We start from the raw sequence: 23,928 nt of genomic DNA on the forward strand, positions 1-23,928 counted from the left end.
GTCCTTACCTTTTGGGGCCTAGATGCAACGGTCAACTAGGGATAGTGATGGTCCTAGTAGCTGCCCAGAGGAAGAGTGCCTGTCACGTGCTTAGCACAGCGTCCGACACTTGCAGCCCCTCTCACCATTGCCATGGACTCCCTCCCGTGTTGGAGGAGCAGACATCCATGGGGCCCAGCACCCCGCCAGGCTTGGAGGTGTGCATTTCACCTCGGGCTTCCCAGGGCTCACCTGCAGGGAGGGCGGCACTTGCAGCCTACCTGGGTTTTAGCTTGTAGGGCCCCTCGTGTCCTGGCCTGAAGGAGGCTCCCCCACCCTCCCCGGCTTCAGCTTCCCCCTCCTCACCCTGGGCAGAGCCAGGACCGGGACACCCACCCCCCAGCCAGGCACCCGTCCCTAGACTAGGTGCCGTGCCCCTGGGAGACCCAAGCCTGTGCTTTCTCCACTTCCTGGTTTTCCAGGGAGCCTAGCAGGAGGGGGATGGGAGGAGAAGCCCTAGGAGGAGGGGGAGCCTAGGGAAGCAGAACAGGAACTCAAAGGGGAAGGGTGTGGGTGGGCCCCGATCCAGGCTGCCTCCCACTTTCCTTCTCCTGCCAGTCCCCTCCCCGGCCCTGGCTGGCGCTCTGGAGGCAGGGCTCGCTCTGGAGGCAGGGGCTCGGCCCACATCTCCTGGTGGGTGGGGAGCGGAGCTCCGTCTCTTGTGTAAAGGGAGTTGCAGCCGCAGCACCCCGAGCCCCAGCTGAGGCCCTTGGCTTTGTTACTTCACTGGCTGGAGGCCCACACCTGAGGCAGTGGGGGGAGGAAAATCCCCTAAAACTCAGCTGTGTGTGTTCAGAGGGCCCCCCTTAAGCCCACCAGATTCTGAAGGCAAACGGGGTGGCGGAGAAAGGGGCCTCGCATCCCCCCTCTGCATGGCTGTGGCCTTGGTCTCTCTCCACCACAGCGACCTTGCCCCACAGCAGCACCGCCCGAGGCCTTCAGCCCGGCCACGGCCCCGTGCTCAGCCTCAGCTTTCTCTGGGCCCGAGCGCCGGCCCCAACGCGCAGTGACATTCGCTTCACTACATCCTGTGACTGCCGCTCACTTCCGCCACGTGGGGTAGCAGCGGTGTGGGGGTGGCACGAGCGGGGGACAGATTGGAAGGAAAATGTAGCTGGGCTGGGGACCTCTGGGATTTCCCAGGGGGTGGTTGGGGTGGGAGGGGTGCGGGAAGCTTTCAAAGGAAAGAGCAGACGTGGCTCCCACTGGCAGCGTGGCAGCGTGGCAGCGTGGACTGTCGCCGTCTCAGAGGCAGGTGGCCCTGAAGGAAGCCAGGCGGTGCTGCGCCTCCGTCTCCTCCGCTCTCTGGCTGCTGGGCCGGCCCGAGCTGCCGGTGAGCCCACCGGGGACGAGCAGGCCAGGCAGGGGGAGGACCGGGCCTTGAAGGCCTGCGGGGCTCTGGGGCTGAGGGCCCAGCCTTGAGGAGGAGGTGGGGACCAGGCGGGGCCTGGGCCGGGGGGTTCGCTGCCCTGCTGACCCCTCTTCTCTCCCCCCACAGGTGGAGCCATCAGAAACCCACGCCCAGAGGCAGCCTGAGGCCGAGTTTCCCCGGACTTTTTCCCTCGGCACCCGGATCTATGTCTGACTTGTAACTGCTTACGAAGACCACGAGAATTCCTTCCCCAAGGCGGAGTGGCCCCCCAGCCCCGTGCAGTCCCAGCCTGCCTCCCACCGCCCAGCTGCCCGCGATGCCCTCCAGCGGCCCCGGCGACACCAGCAGCTCCGCCCTGGAGCGGGAGGAGGACCGAAAGGTGAGCTGCTGGCTCTGCCGGAGACCTTCCAGCCGGAGCCCAGGTCGGGGGAGGGCCCGTCCCCAAGTCACCGCTGCCGCAGCCCCGACGTGCTGAGCACTGGACCGCGCAGCTCAGCTTTCACGCAGGCGCAGGGAGGACTGGCAGCCCTGGTTGGCGATGAGGAAACAGGCTTGGAGGGAGAGGTCAGATTCTGGTGGCAGAGGGGCAGTTTGAGCCGGTGGTCAGGTTCCAGGTCCTGAGTCTCCCCTTCACCCTCCATCCCCGCCGCCCCCCACCCCCGTAGTGTTTGAGCAGGGGTTCAAACCCTAGGTCTGTGTGGTTGTTAGGTCAGCCTTGCAGCGTCCCCAGACATGGGTTCCTTTTGGGGTTGGCCTTTTACTAGCTGTGTCCTTGGGTGAGTCTCTTACTTTACCTGCTTTAGCTGCCTCTGCCTCCCCAGGGTGTTCACTAGCTTCTGGAAGGCCAAAGACAAGTTCGGGGGGACTTGGTGGGCGTGAGGCCGCGTTAGGGCTGCCCGTCTGGCACGGGCACAGGGCTGCGGTGTGCCGGCTGCTCAGGGTGACATCAGTCATCGTGGAGATGGTGACTTCCTATCCCCCGCCCCCACCCCACGCTCTGAGCAAGTGTCACTTCTGCCCATGGAGCTAGTGACTTCCTCATTTTCAGAGCTCTGTGAGGGGTGACCCCTTCACCATTCTTTTGGGTGGGCCTCAGTCGGGTAGAGGGGGTCACAGCAAGCTGGTGGGAGTCCCTGCTGGGCCCCAACAGGCTGTGTCCACCTACAGGCAAAGCCCCCCAGCAGTGGAAGAGTAAACCCTGCCACCTCCCTTTTGGAGAAGCTGTGCCAGCCACAGTCCTTCCTGGGGTGCCCTATCTGTCGTGCCCTGGTCCCCACAGTTCCCTCTGCCTGGTCCTGCTTCCCTGAGGGGTGGTGGTTCTTGATGGCATCAGGGCATGTTCATGGGGCACGGTTTGTCTTTCTGGAACCAGGGTGGACCCCTGCTCCCAGATGTGGGGCCCTGAGCACCCTGAGGGTGCCAGCTCTGCTGGCCCTCTGGCAGGGGCAGCTTCGAGACCCGCTCCCTGCTCAGCTCCTTCCTGGGCTTGCCCTTTTCAGAGTGCATTTTGGTTTTCTGGGTGGTTTCCATTTATTTAGTCCTTTTAGGACAATGCTTGTGGCAAGTGGGGCAAGGACAAATGGCCCTGGTTGACAGATGAGGAAGCTGACCCAGCTACTTAGTGGTGGGTCCAGATGGGAGCCTGGTCTGTGGGAAAGACAGCACCCCGCCTGTGTGGGTCCTGGAAGGGACACACACACACACACACACACACACACACGTGCGCACACACACACACACAAGCATGAAGTCCAGACACCTGCCTTCCCAGCCTGGAAACCTACTGCGTGCCTTGGAAGGCTGCCTGCCCACCAACCTGGGGAGGAAACGTGTGGTGCGGCTGGCTGGCCAGGGCTTCTAGGGTGTACACACAGGTCATTGCCATCTTTTTGACCCCACAGAAAAAGAGGAGGTGGTCCAGGTTACCCCACGGGTCTTCTGGGCTAGTCCCACCCGGGTTCAGGCAACGGCAGACCCAGCCCCCGCCACCGCAGGCTCAGGGCCATCTGTGGCCACCTGTGCTCTCGAGTGGCAGCTGTGGCCGTGGATAATTCCCTGCCTTCCTTGAACCTGGCTTTGCTCCTCTGTTGGATTAGGTGACCCTGACCCTCCTCCCTTGGTCTGAGGTCCTGGCTGGTACTGACACAGCTTTGTGCCCATGTACTTGCAGTGGGTGTTCAGCTGCCCCCCCACAGGTGGGGAAGGAGGGGACAGCTGAACCAAATCCCTCCTGGTACTGGCCTGTGCTGCCCTGGGCGGCAGAGCCCCGGCCCCTCCCGTGGAGAGCAGCAGATGGGCGCTGTGTTACGTCAGTTTGGAACAGAGGAGGAGCACTGGATGAAGAGTCAGCAGTCCCAGGTCCCAGGCCCGCACTGGAGATGGGACTCCAGGCCGTCAGGGCTCGCGCTTGCTCAGCTGTGTAATGGGGATAGTAACTCTAGCTGCGCCTGTTCTGCAGGGCGGTTGTGGAAGTCAGATGAGGTCATGGGCATCGAAGTGCCCTGCAGACAGCAAAGTCTGGTCCAATTATGAGGGATTACGATTGCTATTATTATCCACCCATAGTAACTGCGCAGGCTCCAGCGGCAACAAACACACACCCGGGCCCAGATCCTGGTGCAGATAGAGTGAGCTGGTAGACAGGGGCCGGGGCACGCCCACAGCACGCATGCCGGCTCACCTGGCACAGGTCCCTGGCACCTCCAGGCTGGCTCCCGAAGCTCCGGGGAGTCGCCCTGGGAGGGTGGGTGAGGACACCGACAGCCGCCCACAGTGGCCTGTGAGAGCCAGGCCCGGGCCAGGGCTGCCTTGTTGCTGCAGAGGGGGACCATGGGCTTGGGCTGGAGCTCAAGGAGCCTGGCAGGGTTGCCAGGGGTGCCTGGCACAAAGCAACTGCTTGGGAGCCAGAGGGAAGGGGTGTGGCCACCCGCTGGCCCCACGTGCCCTCCCAGCCGCCCTCTGGGCCCCGCCTCTGTTCACCTTTCACTCCAGTACTTCCTGGAGCCGCCAGGCCTTTGTCTCTGCCGCTTCCTCTGCCTGCTGAGCCCTTTCCCTAACTTTCTCTCCCCTTCTCTGATCAAAGCCCATCCTTCAGCCTGCCTTGAACCCCCATTCGTTGTGGACCAGTGGTCCTCAGAACGTGACTCCTATCCATTCACCCAAAGGTGGACGCTGAGGTTGTTTCTTGGCTTCTGTACGTAATGCTGCAGTGAACCTAAGGGTGCACGAGGGTATAAAACTAAGTGAAATATGTCAGAAAGGAAAAGACAAAACCATATGATTTCACTCAGATGTGGATTCTTTAAAAAAAAATACTGAACAGACAAAGCAAAACGAAAACAAACTCCGAGAACAGATCGCTGGTTACCAGAGGGTAGAGAGGTTGGGGGTGGGTGGGGGAAGGGGGGGAAGGGCGACAATTGTATGGGGATACGCACTGACTAGACTTTTGGGGATGTATGCAGATATAGAACTATAATGTCCTACACTTGAAACTTATGTAACCATTTTAAAAATGTGATTCCTAGGCCTGCAGCACCTGGAAAAGTTAGAAATGCAAATGCTTGGCCCCGCCCCGGACCTGCAAATCAGGCGCTGTGGGGATGGGCCCCGCCCCCCACCCTGAGGAGCACTGGTGTGGATAATACCCAGCCCCACTGCTGCGCCCGGAGGGCAGGGCCCCAGGGCCCGACTAGCGCAGAGTAGGTGCTCAGGGAATATTTTGTGGATAAGATGCAAAAGAAAGCGAGAGTGAGCTAGACCCCTTCACAAGACGGCAATCCTAAAGCCCAGACTGAGGCCGGCAGGACACAGAGCCGCGGGTGACGGGCTGAGGTGGCCGTCCTGTGGCGGGGTGTACCGAGAGGTTGGTGCATGTGGGTCACCCTGGCACCTGCCCGGCATCCCTTCTCCCTGCAGTCCCCCAACCACAGAGGGGCTTCCTGGGGAAGCTGGGAGGGGCAGGCTTTAGGGGTCTGAGCTCCTGTGGTCTGGCCGGGGTGGGTCAGCTGAGTAAGCTTAGGTCACAGCGGAGGGAGGGGAGCCAGCCCCAGGGAGATGGGTGGGAGGCGAGCAGCAGGGAGGCCAGGAGCCTTGGTCCCGGCTTGGAGGGGATTGTGGAGGCAGGGTGCCAGGCCCTGCGTGGAGGGGAAAGAGAGGGGCAGAAGGAACAGGAAAGGGGGCCAAGAGCATCCCAAGCCTGGGGGCTGGAAGGACCTGCTCAGATACACGAGTATGGATCAGTGACTGGCCAGGGGTCCAAGCCCCTGGCTGGGTCCCAGTCTAGCTGCTTCCCAATTTCTTTCAGCCTCAGAAACATAACAGCCGAGATGCGTTCAGTGCTGATTACCTGCCAGGTGCTCTCTTAAGCTCTGTACTGGCGTTCTTATTTCATTCTTACGATTTGCTCTGCAAAGTAGGCTCTATTGTCTTCATTACTTAGTCTTGTGAAAAGACTGAACTGATGCTCAGAGAGGCTAGGTCACTTGCCCAAGGTCACATAGCCAGTAAGTGGCGGTGCTGGGATTGGAACCCAGGCAGCCCGTGCTGTTGGCCTCCCTGCTCTTCAGGCTCCCTCCTGCGTGAAGGAGGGCAGAGTGACTGGTGCTGCCCAGCTGTGACGCTTCATCGTCCCATCCACGTTTCTTCTGCTGCAGGCTCAAGTACATTTGTTTAGACCGAAAGTCAGGGCGGTCAGAGAATGCTCTCCTCTGTGTAACAGCACTCTGCCCTGGGGCAGATGTTGGGGGCCCTTCAACTCCAGCAGAAACTCACACACACAGGCTGGTGTGCGTGACCGTGGGCTTGTGTGTCTGTGCACACATAGCTTCTTACCATTCTTTCCTCTGTTCCTCCTTCCCTCCCTCCCTTCCTTCCTCTCTGCACACATTGCTCCTCTTCCCAACCCCTCCCTTCTTTCCTTCCAGCTCAGGTACCTTTCCTTCCAGGTACCTAGCCCATAGTAGGGCTTCCCAAGTCTGTCGTATAAACTGAACCCGCATTCCTGAAGGATCCAGTCCAGGAGAGAGCATAGGAAGATACTCGCCTGCTGGGTGGTAGAAACTGCAGAGAGCGGGAGCATGTCTGTGCAGAGGGAGCACAGCAAGTGTGCATGCGTGTGTGCGTGCGTGCGTACATGTGTGCATGTGTGCACGCTCGAACAGGGCCAGCGCTGTGGCCAGACCTCCCCCTTCCTCACCTAAGTCCGACCCAGAGGCCTGGCAACTGTTATTTCCCTCGGGCACTGACCACTTCCTGCGCTCTGGAAGGGGAGCTCAGGGCGTCTTCGGGTGGGGTTGCCCCAGCTCTATCCTCAGCTGTTCCTGCGGACCCCCAGGCCCGTTACCCGACCCGGGCTCGCTCTGCATTGATTGTACTTAGATGCCCACACACCCCACTTAAGCCAGGCTCTTTGCTTTATAATAGTCACTATAGGGGTCGTTTAAATAGCATCCCTCTTAGTACATTTAAACAGTTACTGAAAAGGCAGCTTTACTTTGACCTCTTCAGGAACAGCTAATAATACTAGCACATCCATTTTTAGCTCCGGGAGGTCAATTAGATGCTTGGGCATGTCGAACAGATGTGTGATATCAACAGTGCCCCTCCCCACACCTCCCCCCGCCCCACGCTAACCAGGACCTACGTGTTAGGCTCTCTAACATTCTCTGAGTTAGCTATTGTTACATGTCAGGGTTAGCTAACCTTGCCATCAATAGTCTTGAGTGAGAGTCAGTTGGACTCTGGAGACAGACCTGTGTTTGAACCCAGACTCTCTGTGTGACTCAGCTCTGTGACCTCTGAGCAGAGAAAGGGGGGGCTTACAAGAGGAGATGTGTGAGTGCTTCACACAGGGACCCAGCACGTATTGAGTTAGTCTTGTCATTTATTTTGGGTACCTGTCTGCCTACCTGCCTGCCTGCCTGTGTGCATATTTGTGGTATCGGCCTGCTATTTCAGTACAGCCCCAAGGGTGGCCAGGGCCTGGGAGAAGAATGCAGAAAATGCAGATGGGAGTATGAACGGTGTGGGTTTATTTTGTTTTAATTTTTTTTAAAGATTTCATCTATTTATTTTTAGAGAGAGGGAAGGGAGGGAGAAAGAGAGGAAAAGAAACATCAACGTGAGAGAGAAACATCGATCGGTTGCTTCTCGTGTGCGCCCTGACTGGGGACTGAATGGGAAACCCGGGCATGTGCCCTGACCAGGAATGGAACCGGCGACCTTTTGCTTTGTGCGACAACGCCCAACCAACTGAGCCACTGGTCAGGGCTGGATGGTGTGGGTTTGAAGTCTGCAGGGAACCCAGCACGTGGAAGAAAGAAAGGTTACTTCTCTCTGGGTCTTTGGGCACAGGCAGGCCTGAGGTTCCTTTTCCCCTCATCCACTGAACAGAAGCAAAACTGAGGCACGTGTCAGGAGATAACCCATGTCAGGAGACCTAACCCGTGAGGGCCCAGGCAGTGGCCGCCTTCCGAGGCCCTCCTGCCCATCGCTGCCAAGAAGTAGGTCATGGGGGGCCGGAGGCCGGGAGAGCTGGACTCAGCTCTGCCGAGGGGAAGAGGGCAGGCAGGGAAGTGAGCGGCAGGGGGTGTCCCGGGCGATTGGGAAATGGGAGGATGCCCTTCTTTCCTGGCACCTGCACTGGGCACGGGGCCTGGTCCTGCCCTGCAGCTGCCTCTGCGGAGAGAGCCACAAGGCAATTAGGGACCTTGCTTATAATCACCCCACTTGGCATTTGCACGGTGTGGAAGGGCCTATAAGGGAATTTCTTTTGCCCGGCAATCAACTCACGGGATCCTCGCAGTAATTTAGGCGGGGCCTCCTGTCATGACCCCATTTGACAGATGAGGAATTGGGGCTGAAAGAGGTTGAGAAACGTGGCGAAGGCCACGTGGCTGTGAGGTAGTTTTGCCTGGATTCTTCACCTCCGTAAAGCACGGGGCCTCGCGGGACGGAGAGGAGAGGGTGGGCTGTGCAGAGCCCGGCGCGGGGGGGCGGGGGGGGGCGCTGCTGAAGGAGTAAAGGTGAGTGAGTGGGCTGGGTGTGTGCAGAGGTGGCTGCTGGCAGGGGGTGGGCATGCCCCACTCTGACCCTCGGCACCGTGCCGGGTACTTCTTCGCTTACACGTTGCCTTTCTCTCTGTGTAACAGAGTTCCTCACTTGCTTACCTTTATATCCAGTACACAGTAGGCGCACGATAACTGTTTTTGAGCACACCCATGGTCCTGGCCTCACGGTGGCCCCGGGACCACAGAGGTAAACGCTCAGGGCTGCAGTCTGCTGGGCCTGTGCTCCCCAGGTTCTCGCTCCGAAGGCAGTGGGGCCCCCGCAGGGCACACAGGCTGCAGGGAGGGCCCGGGAAAACCCACAGGTGCAACCATTTTCAGCCACTTAGCATTTATGGAGCACCTGCTGTGTGCAGGACTGGGGACAGGGCTGCTGCCCTCCAGGAGCCTGGCATTTTGGGAGAGACGGGTGATTTTCACCGATGATAATTATGAGGCCCACCTGGCCGTCAATGACTATTTGTTGACTCTTGTTGAATAATTGAGATAAACGGCTGATGAGCTTTGGAGGTGACTGGGATCAGAAAAAGCAGGGCTTTGGAGGGCTGTGTGGCAGTGTGGGGACCTACGGTGACTCCAGTGCCACTGCATGTGATGTGGCAATTCACACCGTCACCCTCTGTCTCTCCCTGCCCGTCCAGCCACACACCCTGCTGCTCACCTGTCTGCAGGCCCGACCTGGGCAGGCCGGGCCTACGAGCGCGTGCGTGCATGCATGCGTGCGCGTGCACAGTGTGCTGTGCGGGGTCCCGTGACCGGAGCTCTGCGGACAGGGTCCTCAGGTGGCCCTGAACGGGGCTCTGACAGCGGGGGAAGCCAATTCGTTTCACTGAGTTTCACAATCACGGACGGGCCCTGGGAGGCCAGCCAGACAGCTGGCAAAGGCTGGACGTGCTTCTTATCCCAGGGGGCCCGGGCAAGTGGCTGGCTAGATCCGGCAGGTTCATCCCCTCGGCTCCAACACCGACTTGAGACATCTGCTCAGCGGATGCTGGGTCAGTAGCATCCGGTGCGTGTTCCGCAGGGAGCACGTATGTCTGGCTGGCGATCTCTGGGCAGGGCCTGGTTGGATGCCTCTCTTGGAGAGAGGGGCACGGTGTCCAGCTAGGTGTGAGGCCCCTGGGACAGCTGTGTGTGGACTGTGCGTAGGAATGCAGTGCGCTCCTTTACCTTGGTTTGCCTGCATGTGTGTGGTTTCACTGTGTGTGTGCACAGTAGGGTACAGTGGTACATTGCAGTGCAGAGACCTAAGGGCTGGGCATCAAAATATTTAAATTTCGATTCAAAAAGGCCTCGCTTCCTGGCTCTCTGATCTCGGCAGGTTAGGTAACCTCTCTGAGCTTCAGATTTCCCGCCTGTCTAATGGAAAGAAAAAAAAAAAAAAGAAAGAATACCAGCTCTGCTTTCTGTGTAAGAATAAAAATGAAATGACGTATGTGAAAATGCCTTGTTAATTACCGCGTGCTGTAAAAATGTGAGAGATTATTATCGTCACAGCCCAGCGCATCAGAATGAGCAGTTGTGTGTGGCTTAAAATAATCCACCCAGTGAGCTGAGTCAAAATGTAGGTCAAAGCATCGCCTCAGAAGTTGAGAGGGGCCGATGGTAGCTCCCTAATCTAACAGGCCACCCAATGGGAAGGTGCTTTGAAAGCTGTGAAGAGTTACATAAATGTAAAGTGACATGATTGCGTTGGAGCCTAGAAAGTACATCTTAGTCTCCCTGTTTCCTGCCTGGGAGTCACATCGTTCAGAGCAGCCCCGGAGCCTCATGCGTGGCTGGACTTGGGCAGATTTGTGGATTCGTATGTGTGCCTCTCTGCACGCATGGGCTCGTTTATTGAGCACCTACTATGTGACAGTCACACACCGAGTATTTTTGAGTGCCTTCCCTGTTTCAGGTGCATCTGTCTGGGCTCTGGTGGTGAAGGCCAAGGTGAAGAAGACAGTCCCTTACCTCAAGGGGCTGGTGGCCTGGCTAGGACAGTAGCTGGCAATGGGAGTGCTGGTTAGTGGGCGCTACAGGAGAAGGAAGCATGAACTTGTTCTCGGTGAGGGAGGGGAGGAAGTCATCCAGGGGAAGGGGATCCAGGAAGTAAGCTGGAAAGTTACGGGTTTGCTGGTCCACCTGAGGGAGAGGGAGCTGGGCCAGCAGGAAGGAGGGGTCTGTGCCAAGGTGCTGGGGAGGGAAGCAGCCCGCGTTTGCACCTGACTCGGTCTGTTTGCGAACAGGTGGGAGGGAGGCAGTGGGGAGAGGAGTCCACGGCTGCCAGCCAGGTCCTGAGGGGGCCTTCCTTCACACGGGCTAAGGAGCTTGCGCCCAGCTTGATCCCGCAGGCTCCAGAGAGCCCCTCAGCAAGAGCTCACGCTCTGTGGGGTGACATAATCAGCTTTGATTTGGGGGAAGATTGTGGAGCCCCAGTGCTCCTGAGCACCTCACTGCAGCAGCACCAGCCAGATGTTGGGGTGTGCCTGCCTGCAGCAGTGAGTGACAGCTGCTCATGTGGGTCGGTGAGCTGGGGTTTGTGTGGGGGTGGGAGGCGGGGGAGGGGGGTGCACTTTTTATGGATAGTTCTGGTTAGGGTGTGCTGTGGGAGCAGAGGAGGTTAGCAATTCTTGAGTGAGTATCACGTGTCAACTTCCCATGTATTACCTTATTTAATTGTAACATCTCTGAGGTGGCTATTACTAATATTATTATTATTTTATTGATTGATTTTAGAGAGGGGGGGAAGGAGAGAGAGAGAGAGAGAGAGACGTCAATTTGTTATTCCACCTGTTTACACATTCATTGGTTGATTCTTCTAAGTGCCCTGACCTGGGATCAAACCCACAACCTTGGTGCATCGGGGCGATGTTCCAACCAACTAAGCTACCCAAGCCAGGGCCGAGGGAGATATTAGTATCCCAGGTTTTTTTTTTAAGATTTTATTTATTTATTTTTAGAGAGGGAAGGGAGGGAGAAAGAGAGAGAGAGAGAAACATCAATGTGTGGTTGCTGGGAGTCATGGCCTGTAACCCAGGCATGTACCCTGACTGGGAATCAAACCTTTGACACTTTGGTTCGCAGCCCACGTTCAATCCACTGAGCTATGCCAGCCAGGGCTAGCATCCCAATTTTGTCGGTGAGAAATGCAAGACCCAGAGAGGTTAAATATTCTTGAGGTTATTTGTGAGTAAAGAGCAGAGCAAAAAGCCCAGCCTGCCTCTGCCCTCCCATAGCCCACCTAAGTAGAAGTTCAGCCCCCTCCTGCCACTTCCCAGTGGAGGGATTGACTAATTAGTTCCCTTACTTGACAGATGAGGAAACCAACCTGGGCTCAGATCTGTTCCTGCTAAATTTCTTACTGTTTTCCAGCTGCTCCGAGTCACTGTGGATCAGATTCTTCCCTTTCAGAGCATTAGCAACGCTTCCTAATTCAGCGCTACTTGCAGATTTGATAAGCGTATCTTAAATTCCTTTGCTCAGCCTATCAGCAAGGATATTGAGTGAAATGGGTCTCAGGACAGATGCGAGACTGAGCCCCTCGCTACGCCTCCTGGAGGGACACGGCCCCGAGCCACCTGCTCCCCCTTCTCAGTGTGTTGCCCCCAACTCCTCGTGTGAACACAGTCGGGCCCGGAGCAAAAGGGGCCTCCTTCCTTTTTGCCCTGTGACTTGTGGCCGCGTCGAGGAAGAAACGATATGTTGGCCAAGAACAGCATGCTCTTCACAAAACTGTGCTTCAAGGTCTGATGGGAAGGGCACGAAGTCACTCAGACCTGGGTGCAGGTCCTAACCTAGGCCCTCGTGGAAACTTGGTTTTCTCCAGCACAGCCCAGGGGTGCCCGAGGCCCGAATGCTGGGCTGGGCATGAAGCACCTTGCCCCGCAACAGGCTCGGTACGCGGCAGCCGGCCCCGGGGATCTCTGTCTGCACTCTCAGCAGGCCAGGACCTGGGCATCAGGGCATTGCACCCCTCCCTCCAGGGGGGTGTTGCACTGAGTTGAACTCCACAGGGAAAGAAAACGTGCTGAGCACATGTGACGTAAGGTGAGGAACACTAGCAAAGCCGCAGGCGGCACAGGGGTTGCCCATCCGGGGCCCCCCAAGGCCTTCTCCACATGCTGATCCTGACGTGTCAAGTGCCTTTGTTTTGGAGTGATCTCTGCGTGGTATTCATGGTTCGTTTTTTTGCTGATCAGAGGCTTTCACAGGTCTCATGGGTTCAGAGTAAAAGTGAGAGAATCAGCCCTGGCTGGTGTGGCTCAGTGGATTGAGTGCTGGTCTGTGAACCAAAAGGTCGCCAGTTCGATTCCCTGTCAGGGCGCATGCCTGGGTTGTGGGCCAGGCCCCCAGTTGGGGGCGAGCAAGAGGCAACCAGTCAATGTTTCTCTCACACATCGTTCTCTCTCTCTCTCTCTCTCTCTCTCTTTTTCTCCTTCCCTTTTCCTATCTCTGAAAATAAATAATTAAAATATATTTTTTTAAAAAGGTGAGAAAATGAAGCCTCTGTAAGTTGTTAAACAGTGTCAGGCAGAGGTTTGCTCGACCCAGTGACTGGCTGGGCTGATCCTGACCTACTTCGGCACCCCCTCTCGTCTGCTGCCCTGTGCGGGCCAGTCCCATGGGCCTGGCCACTAGGAATGGCCAGAGGCCCCATTGGGTCTGGCCTAGTGCTCTCCGGGCGGGTACAGAGGTGGGCCTCTGGCCACTGGGGAGGATGTAAGCCCTCTCACCTCGGGGGCAGGACCTGCTAAGTGCTGGGCCTGGTGTAGGCTCTGGGGGTCCAGTAGTACACAAAATAGACGAGGGCAAACCATTCATTCATCTGCCCTCGTAAAACTCTGTGAAGCAGGCAGAACGGACACCCATTTCATGGATGAGGAAACTGAGGCTCAGAAGGGTCCAGTCACTACCAAATGGGCAAGCTCTGTGCACTCGGGTGTGCTATAGGCCCTGTGCCTTCCGTGACCTCCCGTTGCCTCCGGTTGTTCTGTAAGTGCTTAGTTACCTGGCCGGAAAGGTCAAGACCGTGCCCACTAGGCAGCGGTGGAGTCAGACCAAGAACCACCTGAGCCTGACATTCACTATAGTTCTGCGGGTCCAGTTTAAAACTGTGCAGATGTTCAGTTGCATTGATGGTATTTCCTCTGAGATCCAAGCAGTCTTTTCTTAAGCGGGGGTAGCTGTCTGTGGGGTCTCGGAAGACAGCTCGGAAGCAGCAGGGCTGGCCTGCCTCGGGGCACGTGCCCTCGGGCCACCCTCAGCCCTGGCCCCCCCAGAGCTCTCAAGGACCCCCCAGAGCTCACCCCTCGGCCCAGTGCCCTCCCTTCCCCCCCACAGACAGGCCCCAGGCCCCCCAGCTTCTCTTTCAGGCCAGTCTCAGCTGGCCTCCTTACGTTGTCTCTTGGGTCCCTCTGCAGCCCCTCGGTCCTCACCGCACAGCTTAGGGACAATGCTCCCTGGGAGATCGGCCATCACCACCCCCACCTCGGTCCTTGGCTTCCTCGAGTCTGATGACTTCAGGACCTTGAGTTGGCAGCTCTCTCCTTCCCTGCGCCCATAATATCCCGGGGTCCTCTTCCTGCTCCTCTGAATGTTCTCCATCTCCCTCGTGTGTTCTGCCCTCCCTCCAACCTGACCGCAGCCTCCACCTGGTGCTGAAGTCCGGCGCCTCTGTTCCCCTTCCCCTCGCGTCTCCCAGAGCTCAGCCGTGATGCCCCGACGTCTTCCTCCCGGGAGCGTCTGTCCCACAGGCGTGCCTTGAATGCGCGGACGGTCCAGGGTCTACTGGTCGCAGTAGGTTTTTGTCTGCATGTCCCGTTGTCACCTGAAAATTAATGTGGCAAACCACAAGATATTTTGAAATCACAGAAAATGAAAGTTGAGTGGGACGTCAAGGGCCAGCTCGATGAAATCCTCAGGGAACCCGTGGGCCTTCCCTTCTGCTCCTGGGCACTGGCACGGCTCTGCATGGGCGCCCCCCCACCCAGGCAGGCCTCGAAACCATCGTTGGCCCCGGCCGCCACAGAGGGCGTGCAGAGCAGCCTGGGGTCCCTGTGCCGAGTCAGGGTCCCCCTCTCATGCCCTTCCCCAGCATTGTTTTTCCTCGCGATTAGTCATGCTGGAGCCGGCTGAGTCAGAAGGGACGTGTGGGTGGTTTGTGGCTGGAGCAGCGAGGTAGAAGGACTTTCTAGGTTTAGTTAAAAATCCCCTGTACCCCGGCCTGGCCTAGCACGCCTAGTCCCAGCAGGTGGGTAATGAGGGGGGAAGAGAGAGGGGAAGGGAGGGAGGAAGAGAGGGAGAGAAACATCGACTGGTTGCCTCTTGCACGCCCCCAACCAGGGACCTGGCCTGCAACCCAGGCATGTGCCCTAACAGGGAATCGAACCGGTGACCTTTCACTTTGCCAGAGGACATCTGATCAACTGAGCCGCACCAGTCAGGGCTGCATTACTAAATGTAATATTTCTTTTCTTGTGATTTTATTTTCAATAAAGGCGATTTCTTAAATATATATCTGATTTCATTTTTGTGCCGTGTAAGAAATGTTTTTCCATATAAATAAACTCATTTCTGGAAACAAATTCTTTGTTGTTGCATGTGTCGTGATTCTGCAGTTCAGAAATGTGGCGACCAGGAGGGACAGCTGCCTGCCCCTGCGTCCCCAGAGGATATATTCCAATGAGGCTCTAAGGGTGGCTCAGGCTTCTCCAAGCGCCAGGGGGTGACTTTCATCCCCGCCTTGAAGGACCACCAGGGCACAGGCCTGGGAGCGCGGCCATGTGGGGCGGTGGGGCGGAGGCCTGCTGTGTCCAGCCCGGCGTCACAGGCTGTGTCTGTGCCCACAGGAGGGAGAGGAGCAGGAGGAGGCACGCGGCAAGGAGGAGCGGCAAGAGCCCAGCACAACTGCACGGAAGGTGGGGCGGCCTGGGAGAAAGCGCAAGCACCCCCTGGTGAGTGTCGTGGCAAACCCCTAGCACACGCACACGCACGCATGCAGCAGTGAGTGTCTCTCAGGGATATGCGAAGACCTTCCCATGGGGTGTGGCCCCTTCTCCACTCTTTGAGCCCCTCACCCACCCTCAGGCCTTCCCTTTTCTACATCCAATGGGAGGCCCCTAGAGACCCAGGGACCTGCGCTGTGGGTGCAAGCAGAGCAGGGACTTGAGTCAAGCCCCCGACTCCCAGCTTCCTTCTGAAAGGGCAGTGAGAGAAGCTGACACGCACCCACTGGGACTCCACAGGGCAGAACCTGCCTCTGCCTGGCCTGCCTGCACAGGCCCCTCTCTCCCTGTGCACACACCCACCCTGGGCCTCAGCCCCACCTGGAGAACCTGGAGGAAGGGAACTCAGGTTTGGGAGTCTGAGCAAAAAGAGCAGGAAGGAGATGCGGGCTGCTGAGTCCCTTTGTAAGGGAGGAGAGCTGGGCCCTGCCGAGTCCTGTACCAGTGGTACAAGTGTAGCCCGAGGAAGTGCAGGCCCCTGACCGCCCACAGCCAGGCTCCTGGTCAGAGGGCGGGCAGAGGGGGAAGCTCTGGGGTTGCCCAAGCCGAGGAGTGCTCCGGAGAGCAAGGCCCTCGGGCTGTGGGAGCCGGCCTGGTGCCTTAAACTCCTAGGCGGAACAATAATGATTTGCCAGCACCAAAGACAGCTGGTTCCTTTCTCTTAGCCCCTTCCAGCTGAGAATGGGAAACTTGAAGCATGAAGGTAAGGAGGAGCCAGAAGCTCCGGATTTGTAACTCTGCCCTCCAAGGAAACGTTCTCAGCAGGGCAGGATTTTCTGTCCCGGGCAGAGTTGGGGGGCAGGGTGGCAGCGGAGAAAGGAGGCAGCCGCGGGAGGGAGGGCTGCAACAGCTGGACCCGAGAGGGCATTCTCGGAGGCGCCGCAGCCGGGTACTAAAGGGCCCCACTCCTGACCGTGCTGGGAGATTTGGAGGGGAAGGGAGTGGGGGTGGGGCAGAAGCGAAGTCATGTAACTGGTCATTTTTAGACATTTTAATATTAACGCAAACATGGATATTTTATGGCCTGGAATGAAAAATTCACATGAAGTTGAATGATAAAAACAGAGGACTTTAAAGGAATGCCTAGCTTGCAGCAGACTCCAGGCTGCACCCCCAGATTCCCGGGGTGACCCTCTACCCTCCTCCTCAATAGGGCACCCAGTGGGAGACGGTGGGGGCCCAGGCTGGAGCGGGCGGGGAAGCCAGGCTGAGTCAGACAAAGAGTTCCTCCTCTGCCCATGTGCCCATGACCCACCGTCCCGTTCTGGGTGCTGGGGGCGAGTCCCACTTACAGCAGAGAAAGGCTCGCCGCCCTTTGAATCCACGGTAGGGCGCCTCACTGTGAGCTGGGGTGCAGCCCTGGGGGCAGAGGGTGCACGGAGATCGGGCGGGTGTGCGGAAGTGTGCCCGGAAGTGTGCCCGGAAGTGTGCAGATGCGGGGAGAGGGTCACGGGGGAGTGGGTGAGCCTGAGACGGGGCCTAGTGTGGGAGGAAGAGCTTCGTCCGTCTTTGGAGCCCAACAGACCTGGGCTTCAATCCCGGCTCCACCACTGACCAAGGTTACCTGTGTAACCTTGAACCTTGGATTCCCCTTCAAAAAATTAGAGATGATAGGGATGCATTCCTCCTAGACCCCTGGGAGAATTAAATGGGTTCAGTCACCAAAAAGCTAGCTACCTGCCCTGGCCCGGCCACACCTCTCCTCCTCACCGCCCCTCCTCAGGAGGCCACAGCGACCTCGGTTGGACAAGAGACACAGTACTGAGTTTACTGCTTCGAAGCCATGTGATCTTAAGCAAGTCACTCAACCTTTCTCAGCTGCCGCATATTGGCAGCACCTGCCCTGTGTGCTCCAGTGGTGCTGTGCAGACAGCAAAGTGGAGTCCAGATGTCTGGGGCTGGCTGCAGTGTACCTGCCTGGCTGCAGGGGCCGGCAGGGCCAGTGCTGCGAGGCCTTTTGGGTAGGAGCCTAGCTCGGGCTTCTCACTAGCCCCAGCGGGAGGCTGCGCATGGTCACAGTCTGGACGTGGTCCCGGCCACGTCCTAGGCGACGCCTCAAGAGAGGCCCCAGGATGGGAGAGAAAGCGTGGGGAAGGCAGGGTCGGTTGGGGAGGCAGGGGGCCGGGGCAGCTGTTGTGAAAGGACCCCCTGCACGCTGGGGGAACAGAGAAAGACCGACCCCAGAGAAAAAGGCCAGCAGAGCCCTTCCTGGGCAGCAGGCCCTGGGGGTGGGGGTTTGGGCAGGGGAGGAAACGTGTGCTGTGGCTAGAGGTCAGTCAACCCATGGGCCCCTGGCCCACAGGCCATCTGGTTCACTTGTGCGGCAGGTGCTCCCCCGGCGCCGCTGTTCCCCCCGCAGAGGAGCACAGCAGGGAGGGTGTCTTGGGGACCTGGTGCAGCTGTGGCCCTGAGAACGATCGGCCAGGGAGCTTTCAAGCAGCAGAGTGTGTGTCATCCAGCTAAGCCTGCAAAGGGGCGGGAGCTTGGCTCAGTCCCCAACAGGTGGAATGGAGGGGGCAGTGCTGGGAAGGGAGAGAGGAAAACCTGGCTGTGGGCTGGGCTCTCCCTTGTGCAGAGGCTGCAGGAGAAACTCACACCAGCATCATCGTCCCCGGCCCCAGGGTTAGGAAACCTGTAGTGCCCTCCTCCTTTTGCCCCCGAGGCCTCACTGCCCCCAGGTGCCTTCCACTCATTCCTGCTCCTGTCACCTGGTTGCACCCTCACCCAAACCTCACCCAGGCCCCACCCAGACCCCACCTGCCAGCCCTTTCTCCCTCAGGGACAAATACTTCACCCCTACGGAGCACCTACCAGGATGGGGGAGGCCACCCAGATCAATAAGGCTTAGCTTTCAACCCAGGGAGTTTGAAAGGAGACCACACGTAACCGTACTAAATGCAGCCTGTGGCACGTCTCTGCCAAGAGCCGATCTCTAGGGACTCTGTTCCTATGGAACAGGCTCTGGAAAACCCCATCTGGCTCCTCACCACGGGGGCTCTTGGCCCCTGCACTGCTTGCTGCTCGGTGTCCACCTCTTGCCACAGACACACAGAAACCCTGTCCCCTTGCTGCTCCCCGAACACACCCAGCTCAGCCACCGCGACCCACACCAGCTCTCCCTTTGGAACTGTTTGTAAAATTAATCCAAACACCAAGAAACAAAAGACAAGCGATAGGCCCCCGACCACTTGCTCGGGCGGCAGCGGCCTTCAGACACAGGCCTGTGGACTGTCGCCTGGCCGCAGAGAATTCGAGAATGAGCACTTAAGACGCTTGGACTTGGACTTGCCACGTCCAAGTGCGTGATTCTGTATTTCGCAAAAGGATCACTTTCCCTGTGGATTGGGAATTAACAAAAATAAGAGCAAACACCTGGCCTTTCAGCTCAGAGAGCTGGAAAAGCAGGCGGAAAGAGCCTGTCTCTTCCACGAGATTTGTTTTAAAGGTTTTATTTGTTTATTTTTAGAGAGAGGGGAAGGGAGGGAGAAAGGGAGAGAAACATCAATGTGTGGTTGCCTCTCACGTGGCCCCTGCTGGGGGACCTGGCCCGCAACCCAGGCATGTGCCCTGACTGGGACTCGAACCAGCGACCCTTTGGTTTGCAGCCTGCACTCACTCCACTGAGCCACACCAGCCAGGGCTCTTCTATGAGATTTGATGTTTGGTGCCCCCAACACTGTGGTCACGGGGCTGAGCCATAGTGCACTGTGGACCCACCTCACAGTGGACAGAGCCCGTGGATACACGCTGTGTAGCCTTTATCGCCTGCAGAGGCCTCTACAGCACAACTTCATGTGGTGCCGGCAGCAAACCTGTGGGAGGTGGGGCGGGGGGTGGGGCGGGGGCGCTGTTATTACCCTCCTCCCCCTCATTGAAGAGACTGAGGTGCAGAGCCCACACCTCCCCTCGGCAGAGCCCACAGTACTCGTCTCCCCCCGGGTATCCAGATTTTCATTGTTAATATAAGAACACAGGGCTGTTTGAGAAAGTGTGTGAGCTGGTCAAAAAGCATACAAAGAAAACGTAACCGAGGAGGGTGATTGACCCAAATACCAGGGAGCCCGTGGGGGAAGTGGGTGAGACTGTGGTGGCCCGAGGGGTGAGAGGTGGGCCCGTGAAAAACGGGCAGCGGCTTGGTCTGCAGCGCTGGTCTCAGAGCCAAGATGCTTGAGATCAGAGCCGGCAACAGGAAACAGGAAGCCAGTGCAGGGCTGGGCGGGGCTTAGGAAGGGGGCTGGCACCTGACTCGGGGCCTGCGGGCTGGCCAGTGCCTGTGGCAGGGAGGAGGGGACGGCGGCATGCCAGGCTGGTCTGTCGCCCCGAGCGTGAGCCTGCGTGTGGGCGTGAGTGGCGGGGTGGGCGGAGGAGTCATCCTTCTGCCCACCAGCTCCGCCGAGTTAGAAGTGAGGGTGTCCAAAGTTGGTTCGGCCTGGTCACAAGCCCAGACAAGCCCCGAGAGCGCCTTTGTCCTTCATGCTGGTTACAGCTGGGGTACTGGGAGGGACAGCTTCTGCCCTTGCCCAGCAAATCCTAGGGGCTGACCGGCCCTTCGAGGTTCCATGCCCTATTTACTAGCTGTAAGTATTTATTCATTGAAGATTTATACCCACCAACTTCCTCCAGGGTTAATTTTGCTCAGTGGGAGCACTCTGAGGTCACCTCTTGCTAAGAATAACCCAGAAAGGGAGGGAGGGGAAGGAGGGGGCTGGGAGCAGGCGCTGAGCTCAGCCAGGCCGGCCCAAAGCCAGCAGTTACTCCACATTGAAGCAGAATCTCCAACGCAATGCCTGAGTGAGTGAGTTCCAGAGGGCAAAACCGTCCCACTTCAGAGCCAAGGACTGGGGTACACGCCGTGGGAAGTTAGGGAACCACTCCTCTGTGGCTGGAGCCAGCTGGGCACAGTTTAACTCAGCTGTTGGGAGGCTGCAGCGCGGGCGCCTTCTCTACCCGGGCGTGACCTTTCGGGTAGCCTGCTAGTGAAGGCGGATCTCTGCTCCCCTCTTGGTGTCCAGGCCAGAGCGGCCCCGTTGCTCGCCCCCGGAACCTGCCTGGGTGACTCGTGCCCTCTTGTTCTGATGCACAAAACTAACCGAGTAAGGGCGCTCGCTTCGGCGGCAGCACACATAGACCTATAGACACTGACCAGTACAGAGGAGATTAGCGTGGCCCCTGTGCAAGGGTGACACGCGGATTCGTGTGAAGTGTCTCATCCTTTGTGCGGCACCCAGTGGGCGTCCTCACACCCTTTGGTTATGTCGGAAGAAACATGAGTCAAAGCACGGTGCGCGGCACTCGATAGCAAAACTGTGACTTTTCACCGTAAAGATATTCGTGGAAGGCAGTCCGTGAAATGGAAACGAAGCTGAGTTATACCTGGAGTATTTGTGCTAATATGTTAACTTGCATTTTCTTTGTAACCCTTAAAAGAGAGAGAGAGAGAGAGAGAGAGAGAGAGAGAGAGAAAGAGAGAGAGAGGAAAAAAACTTCCTGAAAGAGTATCTCCCGTTCCTGGGCCCCAGTCCTTGGCCTCCCTCTGAGCCTGTGTCCGCACACCGCCACCTGCTCCCCTGGCTTATGGTGTTCGGGAAGGTGCAGAGAAAGCAGGGCTGTCGTCCTGCTGTTTCTCACGAGGTTAGAGACGTTTCCTGTGACCGCCCTGCAGACCCGTCTGCCCCTTCCCCCACCTAGTCGGCCAGATCGGCACCCACTAATGGCGTCCAGTGCAGAAGAGCCAGGCCGTGGGCTGCAGGTCAAGCGCAAAGGTGTGTTGGGGGCGGAGCTGGGCTTGGGCCTGAGAAGGGAGGTAACATTGGAAAGTCAAGGGGAAAAGTGGGAGCCTCTCCTACTTTTTGGGGGCCTTCCTGAGTGAAGAAGACATGTGGCGGCGGGGGATGAACCCAAGGGCGCGGCAGGTCGTGGGGCGGCCCTGAGGGCCGTGTGGACCAGGGTTTCACAGGAGAACGAAAGTTTCCGTCTTGGTCGAAGAGGTGGTTTTCAGGCAGCCTGTGTGGTTTGCACGTCGTCCTCTCAAAGATGTGTCCCTCTGGAAGGTTTCCGAGGGGCCGGCCCGCGTGGAGGGGACAGGAGTCGCGTTTGGGAAGCCGGCTCTGGCATCCCGGAGCACGCCAGGCCTAGCACAAAGGAGTGCAGGGAGCCAGGAGGCCGCCGTGGCCGCCCCAGAGGAGGGAGAGGAAGGGGCGAGAACAGATGTTTCCAGACCTCAGGCGTGGCGTCAGCGCTATTGTCAGAGACCGAGACTTCTGGAAGGGAGCAGATTTGTCAGGGGCCCTGTCAGAGGCCCCTCCAGTCTCGTCGGGGGAGCGTCTCGGTTTTGTTTTCCCACAAGTCCCTGTTTATCTCCATCCCTCCCTGGCCCCTTCCCCCGAGTCACACGGTCCAGGGCCACCTCCAGCAGAACTCCGGCAGCCCCGCAGGTCCCAGCCGCCTGGGCTGCTGCAGCCCCAGCTGCACCTGCGCCCCTCCTGTGGCAGCAGGTACTCGCCGGCACATGCGCGGGGCAGGGTTGTTGACACTGGTTTTCTTTCATCAGCCTCGCCCAGGGAATTTTGCGTTTCGGTTCTGCCGCCTCCAGAAAGACACAGCCACGCGGGAAAAGCCCCAGAGAAGGGCAGCTGAGTTGATCGGGGGGCGTCCGGGCTGCCGAGGGAGGACAGGCTGGACAGATGACGACCGCCAGGCCCGGAGAGGCAAAGACTGCCAGGGGATGTGCTTAAAGCTACAAAATCCTGTCGCAGGGCGGGGCAGGATGAGCATGCCCCGGGGGCGGGGGGGTTGAAGGTGGGGAAGCGCCCATTAGAAACCTTAGAAAGGTGGGCGCAGCACAGAAAAGACAGCTCCATTCACCCTGGCCCGTTCCCTTCTTACCAAACATGTCACCTGAGGCGAGGATGGTAGAGGTTGAAAACAGAGAAGTTCAAAAGAGATTTGCTTAAATATGCGGATCTCCTGTACATAATGGCTTGTGCAAGGAAGCCTTCAGCTCCCTCTGGAACCCTCTGAGGCTGACTTCAAAGAGCAGAGCCAGGCCCTTTTCCGGGCGGACAGGTGTCCCTGGTGGAGCCCACAGTGGGCCGGCCGAGGACTAGGCATGTGCATTCTTGCATCCATTTGCCATGGCCAGTGGGGGTACAGACTGAGTGACTGCTAAGGCTTCGTGGAGCCTTGAAGTTCTCAACCTGGGACACACACACACACACACACACACACGCACGCGTGGGCGTGGAGAGATCTCGGCGGAGGGTGGGTTCCCAGGCTAGGGCCAAACTTTCCAGAGTCGGCCCTCTGTGGTCTCTGGTCCTGCTGTCCCCTGACCCCACTGCGGACCCTTTTAGCTGCCTCACTGGGAGAAGGAAATTAGAGGGGTCAGGCTCCTAGCTCCAAAGCGATGGAGGCTGGCTCCCGTCACCCCAGGGAGGCTGAGTAGGGAGGCGTTTGGGACTTCTCCTGGGAGTAAGTGTGGAGTTGGACCTCTCTGGCTCTCCATGTCTCAGGGCCACTTCCAGCCAATCAGATCGGAGGGCTGCCGGGGAAGGGGCTGCAGGAAGGCCTGGGGCAGAGGAGAGGGGGAGCTAGGGCCCAGTGCCAACACTTGGGGGGCAGCGCTGCCCTGCTTAATCGGACCCTGCGGCTGTTTCCTGAAACTGGAGTCCACCTGGGAGAACCCGGGGCGTGGCGAGGGGCTTGTGGGCCTGCAGGAGCCGAGGCAGTGGGATGAGCCTCGGGCGTGAGTGGATGGCGACCGCTTTATGGTTTTGTTGACATCGCTCCGTGGCATCTCAGTCTTGCAGAGCGGGTGGGCGTCCGTGGGCAGTGGTGCAGAACCCTGCGTGTGTGTCTGTGTGTCTTTAATCAAGAGGCCAATGCTGGCCCGGCGCCAGGGTCCCGGCTGGCACAGAGCTGAGCACTGCCGAGGGCCTTAAAGGCACCATGGCAGTGATGTGGGGAAGGCCAGGGAGGGTAAGGTGAGGCCGAGGATGGGTCGGCGGAGGGCCATCCCTGCATCTGCTGGCATGTGGGCCTCCCTCCCCAGAGCCGCTGGGGCGTCCGGGGGAGAAAGCCCTTCTCAGCCACAGCCCCCGTCACCAGAGTAGAGGGTGAGTCAGGCACCCAGAGCCAACCCAGGGCCTCGGCTTCTACATCCAGGGGCTCCAGGCCTCCCCTTCCACGCCTGGGCCCAGGTGAGCGTCCCAGCGCCCCCGTGAATGGGCTCCTGTGCGCACAGACACCAGATATTGTTTCCCTGACCTCTCATGTGCCAGGCTTTAATTGTTTTTTTTTTTTATGTGTAAATATTACAACTATAGTAAAAGGCCTCTCAAAAATCACTTTCCTATTTGGAGCCTTTGAACTCTGCCCGCCTTGGGAGACAAGGCCTTACCCATGAGCGAGGGGTGGGAGTGCTGGGGTTCGGACCAGACTTCCAGCAGAGGCGGGGGTGGGA

At 58.4% G+C, this 23,928-nt stretch overlaps 1 protein-coding gene across 8 annotated transcripts in view; it reads left to right on the plus strand.

Annotated features, from left to right (window-relative positions):
• Nucleotides 1–23,928, plus strand: part of DNMT3A (DNA methyltransferase 3 alpha) — a 111,178-nt gene that overhangs the window by 36,180 nt on the left and 51,070 nt on the right. For 7 of the 8 annotated variants that reach the window (XR_006786359.1, XM_045844616.1, XM_045844615.1 and 4 more), the window contains 2 exons: nucleotides 1,538–1,790; nucleotides 15,312–15,416. Coding sequence is in view for 7 of the 8 variants with exons in the window: in XM_045844616.1 (XP_045700572.1) it covers nucleotides 1,728–1,790; nucleotides 15,312–15,416 (168 nt within the window). In the remaining variant the exon portion in view is untranslated. Of the gene's footprint in view, nucleotides 1–1,189; nucleotides 1,373–1,537; nucleotides 1,791–15,311; nucleotides 15,417–23,928 lie in introns of those variants that run through there. The other variant, XM_045844611.1, reaches the window with a different exon arrangement.

The sequence above is a fragment of the Phyllostomus hastatus genome, unplaced genomic scaffold, assembly GCF_019186645.2.
Source record: "Phyllostomus hastatus isolate PE091 unplaced genomic scaffold, TTU_PhHast_1.1 phas_contig_402, whole genome shotgun sequence".
NCBI lineage: Eukaryota > Metazoa > Chordata > Mammalia > Chiroptera > Phyllostomidae > Phyllostomus > Phyllostomus hastatus.